This window comes from Lethenteron reissneri, chromosome 45, assembly GCF_015708825.2.
Source record: "Lethenteron reissneri isolate LAM-NWPU_2019-01 chromosome 45, ASM1570882v1, whole genome shotgun sequence".
In the NCBI taxonomy this organism is placed as follows: Eukaryota; Metazoa; Chordata; class Hyperoartia; order Petromyzontiformes; family Petromyzontidae; genus Lethenteron; species Lethenteron reissneri.
The window spans coordinates 7,608,332-7,625,316 of record NC_083823.1 but is presented as its reverse complement, the minus strand read 5'-3'; the positions used below and the strand labels follow the sequence as shown (position 1 = coordinate 7,625,316).

General features: G+C 48.1%; 1 protein-coding gene across 2 annotated transcripts in view; it reads right to left on the bottom strand.

Annotated features, from left to right (window-relative positions):
- ARX (aristaless related homeobox) overlaps positions 1-15,560 on the bottom strand; it is a 60,408-nt gene extending 44,848 nt beyond the window's left edge. For both annotated transcript variants that reach the window (XM_061570436.1, XM_061570435.1), the window contains exon 1: positions 14,940-15,560. In XM_061570436.1, coding sequence (XP_061426420.1) covers positions 14,940-15,510 — 571 coding nt within the window. In that variant the 5' untranslated portion in view covers positions 15,511-15,560. The remainder of the gene's footprint in view (positions 1-14,939) is intronic.
- Between the last annotated feature and the right edge of the window lie 1,425 nt (positions 15,561-16,985).

Below are 16,985 nucleotides of genomic sequence, written 5' to 3'. Positions count from 1 at the left end.
ATTCCTGTTGTATATTTGGAGTTTGCATGTTCGATCTCCCCGTGGTCGCGTGGATTTTTCTCCGGGTTCTCCGGTTTTCCCCTCCACATTTATAATCAACATCACGCGTTTTTAGAATATTTGGCTGCTACTATGAATTTCCACATAATGAGCCACTTCGCTGGACTATTATTTTTAGCCAGGTCGCTTCTGAAAAAGAGCTACATAGCTCAGTGGGCCTTATCTGCTAAAATAAAAATGTTTAATAGTTTAAAATTTCGATTTAAAGCTTTCGTGACTGCAGGGATTCATATTCTTGGTTCTATCGGTAAAGTCACGTAGAAGGGAAGTAATAAAATAATAAAAATAATAAATGTATTTGTATTATTTTATTACTTCCCTTCTACGTGACTTTACCGAAAGAACCAAGAAGAGTTTTAACATTGTTTAGATAGTTGTAATGAATTGATATGAGGCTTATATATATAAAAATTATAAATATGTCAACTTGTAACGTAACACAGTAGTCGCTCACTCTCGGAGGGGGAGAGAGAGAGAGGACGACTCGTAGCGCGAGGAGGAGCCATAAATACCCGTGATAGCAATATAATAATAATAACCTCTGCTGTGGTTAATATTGTCCCGCATATTAATATTCTCGGCATTTATATTTACGTGTCGTGATGTCATAGAAACGTTACCTCCCTTCGCAAAGACAAAGTTCCCCCGTGTAGCCTTTTCAACAGACTGTCGGGGCAAGTGCCGTTAGCGAGCACCTATGAAGGCACGGCACAGCACACGAGGGGGTGTGTGGGTGGCCAACACCTCGCACCGGCCGCCTTTGTCTCCCCGGTGCGTATGTTTACACGTCGCAACGGGTACTCGTTTTTAAGGCCGAGTAGACCTACGGGGAGCCCCGACAGAACCCGTTCAAATACTCGCCGCAGTTATTTGTCAGCGAGCGGGAATTGAACTCGGGTGCCTCGTGTTCGTAGCGCAGTGCGTTAACCATTGCGCCACCGCTCCCCACGCACGATATCGCTTTACATTCCCCCCAGATCTAAAGGCGCACGGACAAATAACTTAATCACGCAGCCAGCAGAGAGACGCGGGCGAGCGGGTGACTGAGTGACGCAGAGTGCAGACACCTGAATCGTGGCGCAAATTGTGACGCCTTTCGTTATAATGAGGCACGAGGAATATGCGACAGGAAGTAATTTTAACGTGTCGCTTGAGACGATAAGCCTACGAGCATTTGTAAGTGGGCGTTTTAAATATTTGTGTGTGTGTTCTGAATTACAATAGGGAATATTGTTGGTGACTTAATTTGCAGGTGCTTTGTCGAAGCGTGTGACGATAAAGCCAATAAATAGATGGCGAATTTCGCTGCCCATAGCTCGTATATGGCATCGGTATATACACACATACTCACATATACACACACAAACATACACACATATATACTCATATACACACACTCACACATACTCATATACACACACTCACATATACACACACAAACATACACACATATATACTCATATACACACACTCACATATACACACACAAACATACACACATATATACTCATATACACACACTCACATATACTCATATACACACACTCACATATACTCATATACACACACTCACATATACACACACAAACATACACACATCTATACTCATATACACACACTCACATATACTCATATACACACACTCACATATACACACACAAACATACACACATATATACTCATATACACACACTTACATATACTCATATACACACACTCACATATACACACACAAACATACACACATATATACTCATATAAACATATACACACAAACTCACATATACTCACTCATATACACACATATAGTCACTTAGACGTACACACATACATATACTCACTTAGACATATACATATAAACACATTTAAATATACACACATTGACACACGGATACTCATATAGTGATATCTAGCCTTAACAGACTGTTGGGACAAGTATTGTTAGCGAGCGCCTACAAGGGGGTGAGTGGCCAACACCACACCCAGCCGCCTTTGTCTCCCGTCTGGCGATGTTTACGACACACCGCACCAGGTACTCATTGAGGCCAAGTCGACCTAGCGGGGGCTCAGGACCGATTCAGATGACCATCACTGCAGGTGTTGATCGTGAGCAGGAATCGGGTTCGTAGCGCGGCGCGCGAACCCCTGCACCACACACATCATGACAGAGACGTGCACACACACACACACACTCCACGGGGTACGCTTACACACCACACGTTCGTGCGTGCACGCATGCACTCGCTCGTACGCTAGGGTTTGTTAGACGATAGCCGGTAAAACCGGTAACCGTTTAAATAATCGGTTACCGGTTCGGAGAGTCATGAATCAGTAACCGTTTTTTTCAGTTAAATTCTATCGACGAACGCGCCGATCGGCACCGCGTGGTAGCACGTCTCACATCTGCTATCGTTCCTCGGCTAAAGGATAAAGGCGCAGCCATGCAATTGCCTTGCTTGTTCGCTCACTCACAATCGGAATCTGAAGGAAGAGAATCAGATGATTCATTTATATTGTAGGAATCCGATTAGCCATGAAGCTCTTTTGACAGATGTCCGTCATTTTAGAGATGTTCACTAACCCGCTGGTCGAAGCGCCTTCGCTTAGAGGCAGCTCTAGAGTGGGCCTTCTGCCTACTCTTCCACGCTGCCCAGACGTCTTGGAAGAGGTGGGCGTGCCCACTCTGTGCCCCACCACCTGCCGACCGACTTACACCTGTGGTGGTGGTGGTGGTGGTGGGGGGGTGATTGAAGAGGCTCCCACCCCCAGCAGCTAAACGCATCATGTTTATTGCTAGACGTTTCGATATGTGATGGCAATTCGGTAACCGGTTTCCATACGGTTTTTTTCATGCGGTTACCGGTTACGTAAATAAATATAATCCCGATGTTTTAACGACCCGTCTGTACACATAATACTGTACAAAGGCAAAGATCCCCTCGATAGCCTTAACAGGCTGTTGGGTCAAGTGCTGTTCGCGAGCAGCTTTGAAGGCTGGGACGGCACACGATGGGGTGGGTTGCCAGTACCACGCCCGGCCGCCTTTGTCTCCCCCATGCTAATGTTGACACAATGCACGAGGTACTCATTTCAAGGTTGAGTCGACCGGTTTAAATATCCACCGCTGTTGTTGATCGTGAGCGGGAGTCGAACTGTGGCCGTTGGGTTCGCAACGCAGTGCGCTAATCACTGCGCCACCGCTCCCCACAACGCACACACGCACGCGCACACGCGCAGACAGACAAACGCACACGCGTGTGCACAGTACACGCGTGTGCACAGTGCACGCGTGTTCGCTGCACGTGGCTGCCTGTAGCCCAGCACTGTGTAAACAGCAGCGAGGGTTGGTGGATGACACGCAGATGGTTGTGACATCTCCCTTCCCGTCGGCGTCGAGGAGGAGCCGTATTACCCTGTCTCGCCAGAAGGCAGTACAGCAAAGCGTGGGCTCATCTCCATCTGTTCCACCTGTACGGGGATAGAGCGTTGCCCTCTCGCACGCGTGGCGTTTTATGCAGACCCTCAGGTTTCCTCCCCACATGTCCATACATTTTTTTTTAAACCAACCCAATGTGGCAGGACCCTCCTGAAAGGGAGTGCTTGGACTCTCCTGCATAGTTAATAATGATTATCATAATTGCAGTTGTACCTCCATATACGAAGTAGATGTATGGGCGTATGCTGGACTTCTTTCGCACCGTACGTAGCCAACCGTGGTAATCAGAGGTGCGGGGAAGGACAACAAACTAGACGTAGATGCGTCCCCGGAGCTTCGTTCGTATATTGAAACATCGTATAAGGAACAGCGTTTAACATTCGTACTACGAGGATGCGTTCCCAGCCTTCCTACATTACCGTTTCATACTATAAAACACTTCGTAAGTTACCATTTATATTGTAAACTAAGACAATTAATGTTGAAAATATCAATATTTTATACTGTACAGTATTTTTAAAAAACCGAAATATAAAATAAACAGAGAACACACGAAATTGATCTGGTGCCGGATTTCGCTGGTCTCGTTATTTACTTATTTCAGAGTATTTTTTCTTTTTAGCTTTCTGTGTCAAATAATGGTAATACATCCAAAGTTCGTGATAACAAAACTTCGTTTATGGAATAGACGCGCATCGATGTATTGCTGTATAATAATCATTGTTATATTATCATATATCCACGCTTGCTCTTATGCGCATACGCGACTATACGCCAATGCGTGCGGAGGAGCGGTGGTGCAGTGGTTGCCAGCACTGCGCTCTGCTGAACACGGCAACTGTGAGAGCTCGACTCCCGGCAGCGGCTACCGTCAGTGGCAAGTGGCATCTGAACCGGTCCTGCTCACCCCCCCCGCCCCTTGATAAAGTATGGTCAAGCGGTGATGTGTGGGCCGTTTCATCGAGTAGTGCATTAGCACTGTAAATTAAATCAACAGGCCGCTCTGTAATAGACTGCACGCGTTTATAAAGGCAAAGATCCCCCCCCTCCGTACAGCCTGTTATAGACTGTTGGGGCAAGTGCGGTTAGCAAGCACCTATGAAAGGCCGGAACGGCGCAAGTGGGGGTAGGTGGCCAACATCACGCCCGGCCGCCTTTGTCTCCCCAGTGGCGATGTTTAGACACACACGCATATACACACACACAAAGACAAAGATCCCCCGTGTAGCATTTGACAAACTGTTGGGCAAGTGTTGTTAGCGAGCACCTATTAAGGCGGCCCACGTGCACTCACACATATATAGTAAATACACAGTACACATACTGGATATACTGATACACTCGCAAGTACACGGACACACATTCACTTGTACACATACAAAAAACATCAGTATAACGCGCCGTTGACTTTCGCGACCAATATCATCCATCATAGAGATTGTTTTTGTTGGATTAGCTCGCATAAATATATGAATGTGTCGTTAAACCCGCCACCACCCGACACAGCCAAATTAGTAAGGTTTGTCACGTAAACAGAACATGCCAATTCGTTACTAGTACAGCACTAACCGGTGTGTTGGAGAGCAAATCCACAACATTAACAATGCAAGTACGACGTTTCGCTCGGAATCACAATCGGCATCATCAGGCGGACAGCAGACAGATTGGTGGAAAAATCCTCCTCCGGTTTCGTTCCTTAAAATATGAGTGCGCGAAAAACGTGCACGCATATTTTAATAAACATACATAGAGACAAAGATGACCCATATAGCCCTAGCAGACTGTAGGAGCAAGTGTTGTTACGCACGGTACACGAGGGGGGGGGGGTGGTTGGCCAGCACCACGCCCGGCCGCCTTTGTCTTCCTAGTGGGGATGATGTTTACACATCGCACTCGAACCGCTGAACCCACACACATATACTGACATATAAAGATACACACATAGACACACACATGTATGTATACACACATATACTCCTATAGACAAATACACACGCACATATATTCCTATATACAAATCGACACACATATACTCACAATTGTATACAAATATACCCACATAGATGGACACACATTTTCTGTACTAAGACATATATACACATATACTCACATAGACATGTACACACATCGACATATACAAAGACAAAGATCCCCCGTATAGCCTTAACAGACTGTAGGGGCAAGTGTTGTTAGCGAGCACCTATGAAGGCCGGCACGCCACTCCCGAGTGGCGATGTTTACACATCGCACCAGATACTCATTTGAGGCTGAGTCTACCTAAGGGAGGCCCAGGACCGGTTCAAATAATCGTCACTGGTGTTGGCCGTGAGCGGGAAACGAACCCGGGTCGCCAGGTTCATAGCGCAGCGCACTAACCGCTACACTACCGCTCCCCACTAGACATATACACACAGACTCACACAGACTCACACAGACATATACATACACACATATATTGAACTCACATGTACTTTTGGACGGACATAAACATATATATGGCTGTGTATATTGACTGTTCTATACGGTACATCATCACGAGCATGCACAAAGATCCCCCGTGTAGCATTAACAGACTTGTGGGGCAAGTGCTGCTAGCGAGTAGCACCTATGAAGGCCGACATGGTAAGACGCAATGCCATCGATGTCCTCTCTGAGTGAGGATTATACACAGACGCGTAATCCCAAATTAGTAAACTCCTATCATGCAGGTGATCCCAGCTACTTTAATATTGTTATTGTTATTCGCAATAGATGTTTGGGTTCGGCCACGTAATGATCTGGCCAAAAGTTGTGTCGTTAAGACCCTCCGCCACCCGACACAGACAAACCAATTCAACCGTCACGAAAGTGCACAACTTTGGAGTACCAATTTATCGTAAAGTAACTTAGCAACCACGGGTGCCCCCTCGCTCTACGCAGGTAGTAGTCGTGGTGGTGGTGGTGGTGGTAGATGCGTTCCAAAAAAGGGTGCACGAAGCGAAAGCGCACGAGGAGACATCTGCCTGCCGAGTAGCGCGCAGAGTACAGACAGTACACACATTGTACACACATTACACACACAGTACACACGCAGTACACACATTACACACACAGAACACACATTACACACACAGTACACACGCAGTACACACAGTACACACGCAGTACACACATTACACACACAGTACACGCGCAGTACACACATTACACACACAGTACACACGCAGTACACACATTACACACACAGTACACACATTACACACACAGTACACACGCAGTACACACATTACACACACAGTACACACATTACACACACAGTACACACGCAGTACACACAGTACACACGCAGTACACACATTACACACACAGTACACGCGCAGTACACACATTACACACACATTACACACACAGAACACACAGTACACACGCAGTACACATAGTACACATAGTACATACAGTACACACGCAGTACACACATTATACACAGTACACATAGTACACACATTACACACACAGTATATACAGTACACACAGTACACACGCAGTACACACGCAGTACACATAGTACACACAGTACACACACAGTACACAGTACACACATAGTACACATAGTACACACATTACACACAGTATATACAGTACACACGCAGTACACACATTACACACGCAGTATACACGCAGTACACACACAGTACACACAGTACACACACAGTTCACACAGTACACACAGTACACACGCAGTACACACAGTACACACATTACACACGCAGTACACACGCAGTACACACAGTACACACATTACACACGCAGTACACACGCAGTACGCACAGTACACACATTACACACGCAGTACACACGCAGTACACACATTACACATTGTTGTCCCACGTCCGACGGCATAGCCGCATGCAGAGTGAATTCAAGCCGCATAACGTAGCGGATTTTGGATAGAAATAGGTTGCACTATTCGCATATATGGCGTGGAGCGAGGGGATTGTGTAGATACACACGTGGCTGTGTGTGAGGACTGCAGTTCAACTCACCAACGGCGGAGCTTAATTTGTGTTGGGTGGTGGAGGGTCGTAACGACACAACGCTTCGCAGATTATAACGTGGCCTAACCCTGTCGTCTACATTTGAAGCTAAACAACTCGTGTATGTACGTTGAACTTCATTCTCACCGTACGCAGCCAACCGTGTTACTGCTGAGTCGGCAGTGGTGCACACGTACAGTACAATGAACAACAACACTCCACGCATTTGTCAATAACACCGTAATTGGCCTTAAAAGTAAAAATATATATATAATATAAGCGACGTTTCGGCAAATTCATTGCACATGAATAATTATTTTACAATTATGAAGTCGGCAAGTCAACATTGTAAAAGCGAGGACAAGTCCTGTGTGAACCTGACTTAGTAAATCGTTTAGGAGTGAGAGCACGATGGGTCTGGATGCGCACGGCTGATGATGGAGCAGCAGCAGCATCGCAGAGAGGTGGCAGGTGAGGCATCAGCCTCGTGCACACGAGCGAGATGAGAGCGGAGCATCGCAAGAGACCTTCATCTAGCAGTGGATAGAACCTGGCTGCTGCTACTGCTGCTGCTGGGAGCGGAGTGAGCGCGTCCCCTAAGCGTGGCGCAAACTCCTCCACCTCCTCCTCGCCCATCCCTCGCAAACCGCAATTTACACACGGCGAGATTGAACACGGATCACCGTATTTCTTGCGCGTGTAAGTGTAAATAATAATTATTATACAGTGATAATAATTAGTCCTTAATGAATTGCCTTTGATTGTCATTGACGTGACATCATCATCATCATCCGTCAGTGTCGTCGCGAGAGGAGACGGGAGGGGAAGGCCGCGCCGCTGTCAGACGCACTCAGAGGCAGCCCCTCCTGACCCACCACCACCACCACCCACACCACACTACACCACACTACACTACACCACACACTACACCACACTACACCAACCCACACTACACCACCACAGACCAGCCCACACACCACACACCACCCCACACAACACCACACTACACCACACTACATCACACTACACCACAACACACCACACTACACCACAACACACCACACTACACCACACTACACACAACACACCACACTACACCACACTACACCACACTACACCACAACACACCACACTACACCACACCACACCACACTACACCACACTACACCACACTACACCACCCCCACACCACACTACACCACCCCACACCACCGCACACCACCCCACACTACATCACCCCCACACACCACGCCACACCAGACTACACCAGACTACACCACACCACCCCACACCACCCCACACCACCCCACACCAGCCCCACACACCACCCCACACCACACTACACCACACTGCACCACACCAACCCAGGCCACCCCACACACCACCCCACACCACCCCACACTACACCACCCAACACCACCCCACACCACACCAGCCCAGGCCAACCCACACTACACCACCCCACACCACCCCACACTACACCAGCCCACACCACACCAGCCCAGGCCAACCCACACTACACCACACCAACCCACCCCATACCACCCCACACCACCCCCACACCACACCACCCCAGGCCACCCACACCATCCACAGCATACCACACCGCTACACCTCACCCCGCCTCTAATAAGCCCGGTGATTGATATCCACTTGAAGCTGAGATTGAAACGATGAGTTGGACGAGTATTTATTTATTTATATTGGGGGGGGGGGGTGGTGAGCCACCATCACCACCTCCGCCACGTACAATGATTGATCTGGTAAATGTGTGGCGTGTCGTTATAACCCTCCGCCACCCGACACAGCCCTATAAAGAACACTCACGGCTATGGTCGCGTGAGGCGCAAGCGATCAGGATGCCAACCGCGCACATTTGGGCCACTTTATTAAAACGAAAACTTCAACGACGGGTTGTTTTTTTTTTTACCAGGTAAGGTCCACTGAGCTATGTAGCTCTTCTTTCAGAAGCGACCTGGCTACACTCTCTGGTTCTTTCGGTAAAGTCACGTGAATAGACAAAATTATCACAGAAAACGCGGCGTTTCGGCCGCTTGCGTTGCGACCGAGACGTCGTGTTTTTTTAATAATGTTTTCTACCTCCGTGACTTTACCGAAAGAACCAGAAAGTATGGATACCTGCAGTCACGAAAGCTTCAAATCAAGATCGACCTGGCTATCACAGTGATAGCTCAACGAAGTGTCTTATAACGAGGAAGTTTATAACAGACAAAAGACTCTAAACGCGTGATGTTGATTCTAAATGTGGAGCAAAAATACCGGAGGACCCCGAGAAAAATCCACGCGACTACGAGGAGCGAGAGAGAAACGCAAACTCCAAATGTATAGCAGCAGGCGTCTGGGTTCGGAATCGAACTCACGACCTCCTGTAGACCAGGCGAGGTAGTTAACATCTCCTAGCCACCGTGGCGCACAGTGCACTGGCCGAAGCCCACAAATATCAATTCTGAATGTTCACACTGTCCGCGAAACGCTCGGCGTTGAGTGTGCGTCGTGCCGAGGAGCTGACAACGCATTTCCTGTGCGCCCTGTTCACATTCAAGCCCCACCGAGCGAATCACCAGCACACCGTGAGCCTCAGCAACGCTCCTTTACACAGCAACTACACATAGACAGGTTGACCGACGTTTCGGCCAACATGCCCTTTCTTTCAGAGAGTGCACAGATAATGATTGGATTTCAAGCCCACGTCATTCTGCGGTGCTTCCCTACCCTACCATCTGTCTGTCCTTTGAAGAAGGTGCGTTGAACGAAACATCGGCCCGAACACAGCATGTACCTCTGTGTATCTCCATAATTTACCGTTATAAATACTGTAGGTGGTTAGTGGCAAATGTGTGATTAACGTTAGCCTGGGTAACTGCCAACGCGGTTCCTTGGTGTTTTAATTGATTTACGGGTTATTAATTTAGCATCGATGTTTCAAATAAATCTATCCAATAAAACATGATGATATTCTGCCGTTCTTTGGATTGAAAGCCTTTACCGAGAAGTAAACTTAATGACATACAACTCCACTCATTCCTTAATAAGGTAAATGTATGTTGAACTTCTTTAGCACCGTACACAGCCAATGGAGGTGCTGGTGTTGCTTTAATCATTGGGCAGGTATTGAGATAAACAGCCGATAGCAATAACAATAATAATAATACTACACAACGAGCGGAAATCATCCCAATTGAGTTCGTATTTGTTTTAGGCCCACGTGAAGGTGGATTTCTGCCGAATGCTTGTCGTCAACCTCTCCACCACCCGACAAGGAATTCATATTCTTGGTTCTTTTGGTAAAGTCACGTAGATAAGAAAATTGTAATCATAGACTAAAATGAAGATAACATTTTACTTTATTCTTTTTATTTTCTGTCCCCCGTATAACCGAAACAGACTTTTGAAACAAGTGCTGTTAGCGAGCACCTATGAAGGCCGGCACGGCACATTATTGGATAAGTTGAACGGCACCACGCCCGGCCGCCTTTGTCTTCCTAGTCTTCCTAGTAACATAGACCACACACACAATAACACACACACACAATATACACATATAGCACACACAATAACACACACAATATACACATAGACCACACACACAATAACACACACAATATATACATAGACCACACGCAATAATATACACAATATACACACATAGACCACACACACAATATACACATAGACCACACACACACAATAACACACACAATATACACATAGACCACACACACAATAACACACACACAATATACACATAGACCACACACAATAACACAATATACACATAGACTACACACAATAACACACACAATATACACAAATAGACTACTGACACAATAACACACACAATAACACACACACACACACCGTGTACGCACATACACGCAAAGACGAACAGAGAAGACGTGTTGCACATACACATACATACACAAACATACATACACATAGACACAAACACACGACGTGTATGAGACAAATACACACAGACATAATACATACACAAAACAAAACAAATATAAAGACCCCCCTCCCCCCCGTATAGTCTTGACAGACTTTTGGGGCAAGTGCTGTTAGCGAGCACCTATGAAGGCAGACACGGCACACGAGGGGGTGGGTGGCCAGCACCACGCCCGGCCGCCTTTGTCTCCCCAGTGGCGATGTTTACACACCGCACCAGGAACTCATTTGAGGCTAAGCCGACCAAGGGGAGGCCCAGGACCGGTTCAGACAATCGTCACCGGTATTGGTTGTGAGCGGGAATCAACTCGGGTCGCTGGGTTCGTAGCGCAGTGTAGCGCTAACCACTGCACCACCGCTCCCCACTAACGCACGCACAGACACACGACCTGTACACACAAAAACACACGCAAACACATATATATACACAAATATCATCCGTATAGCCATAACAGACTAATAGGAGCATACAAAGACAGACGCAGACTGCATAGACGTGCGTACATTTAGCACACAAACACGCAGTGCATGTAACATCGGTTTCGTTAACAGCACTTGCCCCAGTAGCCGATGTGGTCTGTACGGCGGATGTTTGAATTTGTACATCGATCTCAGAGTGAAAAGCCATTTCTGATTTCATTCCCTCGAGTGGTCACACTCCCAACGAATGAATGAGTTAAAGTGAAAGTAAAAATGAAAATGAATGAAAGTGAAAATGAATGAATGAGTGAAAGTGAAAATGAATGAATGAGTGAAAGTGAAAATGAATGAATGAGTTGAAGTGAAAATGAATGAGTTAAAGTAAAAACGAATGAATAAGTTAAAGTGAAATGTAACGAATGAGTTAAAGTGAAAATGAATAAATGCGTTAAAGTGAAAATGAATGAGTTGAAGTGAAAATGAATGAAGAGTTAAAGTGAAAACGAATGAATAAGTTAAAGTGAAAATTAATGAATGAGGTAAACTGAAAACGAATGAGTTAAAGTGAAAATGAATTAATTAGTTAAAGTGAAAACGAATGAATTAGTTAAAGTGAAAATTCATGAATTAGTTAAAGTGAAATTGAATGAGTTAAAGTGAAAATGAATGAATTAGTTAAAGTGAAAATGAATGAATTAGTTAAAGTGAAAATGAATGAATTAGTTAAAGTGAAAATGAATGAATGAGTAAAAGTGAAAATGAATGAATTAGTTAAAGTGAAATTGAATGAGTTAAAGTGAAAATGAATGAATTAGTTAAAGTGAAAATGAATGAATTAGTTAAAGTGAAAATGAATGAATGAGTTAAAGTGAAAATGAATGAATGAGTTAAAGTGAAAATGAGCACAATTCTCTCTTCATTGCAAAAGTGTGAAAAACTGACGTTTTAGGCGACTTGCCTCGCGCGTGAACATATATAAACACATACAGACAGCACGGAGTACGAGTTTAATCGGAGAGAGATACGTGGTATAAGACACTCGGGAACCCGTTCCGTTTCCTCAACCTCCGTCCTTAGCACGGTAGCAGTAATGTACAACTGTCTCCCTTACAGGGCGACGTTTCAGTCGCCGAGTCTTCTTCCGAGAAGGGAGCAGAGCGAGTAATTGGTTCTTTTACGATTGTTAGAACATCGCGCCTTTACTGTGCGGCCACTCTGCTCTCTCTCTCTCTCTGCTGACGGCTCATCGCCCGAAACATTAACCCGTAAATTACACATGTGTGTTCGTACGCCACTGCCGGACACAACAGGTTAACGACGCGTTGTGGTTACACACAGCACGTGATGTCCACAGGGTCACGTGGTGTGGTTACACACAGCACGTGATGTACACAGAGTCACGTGTTGTGGTTACACGCGGCACTGACTTCACACAGAGTCACGTGGTGTGGTTACACACAGCACGTGATGTACACAGAGTCACGTGTTGTGGTTACACGCAGCACGTGATGCACACACAGGGTCACGTGTTGTGGTTACACACAGCACGTGATGTACACAGAGTCACGTGTTGTGGTTACACGCGGCACTGACTACACACAGGGTCACGTGGTGTGGTTACACACAGCACGTGATGTACACAGAGTCACGTGTTGTGGTTACACGCAGCACGTGATGCACACACAGGGTCACGTGTTGTGGTTACACACAGCACGTGATGCACACAGGGTCACGTGTTGTGGTTACACGCAGCACGTGATGTACACAGAGTCACGTGTTGTGGTTACACGCAGCACGTGATGCACACACAGGGTCACGTGTTGTGGTTACACACAGCACGTGATGCACACAGGGTCACGTGTCGTGGTTACACACAGCACGTGATGTACACAGGGTCACGTGTTGTGGTTACACACGGCACGTGATGCACACAGGGTCACGTGTGTGGTTACACACGGCACGTGATGTACACAGGGTCACGTGTCGTGGTTACACACAGCACGTGATGTACACAGGGTCACGTGTTGTGGTTACACACAGCACGTGATGTACACAGGGTCACGTGTTGTGGTTACACACAGCACGTGATGTACACAGGGTCACGTGTCGTGGTTACACACAGCACGTGATGCACACAGGGTCACGTGTCGTGGTTACACACAGCACGTGATGTACACAGGGTCACGTGTTGTGGTTACACACAGCACGTGATATACACAGGGTCACGTGTGTGGTTACACACGGCACGTGATGTACACAGGGTCACGTGTTGTGGTTACACACAGCACGTGATGTACACAGGGTCACGTGTCGTGGTTACACACAGCACGTGATGTACACAGGGTCACGTGTTGTGGTTACACACAGCACGTGGTGTACACAGGGTCACGTGTCGTGGTTACACACAGCACGTGATGTACACAGGGTCACGTGTCGTGGTTACACACAGCACGTGGTGTACACAGGGTCACGTGTTGTGGTTACACACAGCACGTGGTGTACACAGGGTCACGTGTGTGGTTACACACAGCACGTGATGCACACACAGGGTCACGTGTTGTGGTTACACACAGCACGTGATGTACACAGGGTCACGTGTCGTGGTTTCACACAGCACGTGATGTACACAGGGTCACGTGTCGTGGTTACACACAGCACGTGGTGTACACAGGGTCACGTGTTGTGGCAGCACGTGGTGTACACAGGGTCACGTGTTGTGGTTACACACAGCACGTGATGCACACACAGGGTCACGTGTTGTGGTTACACACAGCACGTGATGCACACACAGGGTCACGTGTCGTGGTTACACACAGCACGTGATGTACACACAGGGTCACGTGTTGTGGTTACAAACAGCACTGAGTGTACACAGGGTCACGTGTTGTGGTTACACACAGCACGTGATGTACACACAGGGTCACGTGTTGTGGTTACACACAGCATGTGATGTACACAGAGTGACGCGTTACACGCAGCACTGGCTCTGCACACACACACAGAGTGACATTACCCACCGATGTCACCAGCATCCTCCTCACCTTCCGAGCAATGCTCGCCAAAGAATCTTCCTTCGAGTCCTCCTCCTCCTCCCCCACCCATCTCGTCGGAGCCGGCCCTCTGCGGCGGCAGTCTTCCCAGGATGCTGTCGATGCAATACGACGATTTCAAGTGTCCGCTCGGCGAGGCCAATTTACTTTTCTCCTCCGACATCTTTGCGAGCTCCCGGGAGCAGTGCACGCTTTTGGCGGACTGCGTCGCCATGCCCGGCTCTGTCTGCCAGAGAGAGAGAGAGAGACAGAGAGGGGGGCAGGGGGCAGGAGGGGGTGCCGACTGGTGGTGCCACTCACTCGTGGAAGTGCTGCTGAGGGATGGAGGGAAGGGATGGAGGGAGGGAGCAGCGGCAGCGGCAGGGACGGAGCGAGCAACTTCACCGGGACGCGACCACGCAGTGTCGGGACGAGTTCTCTGGCTCTCTCTGTCTGTCTGTGTGCAATGATCGCAGCAGCAGCAGCGGCAGCGACAGGATGAGGAGGAGGAGGTGGCGGGTGAGGAGGAGGAGGAGGGAGGTGCTGGGCTGTGGGTGGGTGGAGGGGGGACAGCCTCCTCCATTCAGCCGCTAATTGGCTGCGATGTGACGGTAGCTCCACGTTGAGGGTTGAGCTTGGGACGCGTTACGGCGACAGAGGAGGGGGGGCGAGGGGGGGGGCGAGGGGGGGCGGCAGAGTTCATCACGGACTCAAGTCAGACAGCGAGAGCAGCAGCAACAGTAGCAGCAGTAGTAACAGCAGCAGTAGTAACAGCAGTAGCAACAGTAGCAATAGAAGCAGCAGTAGTAACAGTAGCATCAGTAGTAGCAGCAGTAGTAACAGCAGCAGTAGTAACAGCAGCAGTAGCAGCAGCAGTAACAGCAACAACAGCAGCAGTAGTAACAGTAGCAGCAGTAGCAGCAGTAGTAGCAGCAGTAGTAACAGCAGCAGTAGTAACAGCAACAGCAGCAGCAGTAGTAACAGCAGCAGTAGTAACGGCAGCAGTAGTAACAGCAACAGCAGCAGCAGTAGTAACGGCAGCAGTAGTAACGGCAGCAGTAGTAACGGCAGCAGTAGTAGCAGCAGCAGCAGTAGCAACAGCAGCAGTAGTAACAGCAGTAGTAGTAGCAGCAACAGCAGCAGCAGTAGTAACAGCAGCAGTAGTAACGGCAGCAGTAGTAACAGCAGCAGTAGTAACAGCAGCAGCAATAGTAGCAACAGTAGCAGCAGTAGTAACAGCAGCAGTAGTAACAGCAACAGCAGCAGCAGTAGTAGCAGCAACAGCAGCAGCAGTAGTAACGGCAGCAGTAGTAACGGCAGCAGTAGTAACAGCAGCAGTAGTAACAGCAGCAGTAGTAACAGCAACAGCAGCAGCAGTAGCAACAGTAGCAGCAGTAGTAACAGTCGCGCTGGTGGTGGGGTCAAGTGTGGGTACGGCCTCCCCCCCCAGAGGTCGCAACCGGGTACCCGATACCCGTACCCTACCCGATACCCGGCTACCAGTACCCGGCCGGGTACGGGTCACCGTTTGCGACCCTGGTGCGGCCGGGTACGGGTAGACCGTGAGTCACTGGTGAGTAACCGTTTGTTACTCATTTCCCAACGTCTTGACTCTTCTCACAATTCAAGTTCCTAGAATCAACCCACCCGCGCCTGCAACATGGCTTCATCCCAGAGGTCGCAATCGGGTACCCTACCCGATACCCGGCCGGGTACGGGTAGCCGGGTATCGGGTAGGGTACGGGTACCCGTTTGCTACCCTGGTGCGGCCGGGTACGGGTACGGGTAAGGAATCAAAACCCGTTTGCGACCTCTGCCCCCCCCCCAGCATCTTCCTCGAGGGCCCTGCCGTCGTGGAGGATGACGGCCAGCGGCCTTACTGGAGCAGCATCGGCAGATTTGGTGGAAATTCCACATTCACATGGAGGGTACCAGTTGATCCATCTATCTATCCATTGCCTTACCTGTATTGGATGGTGCTTTGCTGACGGTTTAACTCAGTGGTACGTGATTTATCGGTTCTGGAAGGACGATGACGACGATGATGATGGGCTGAGT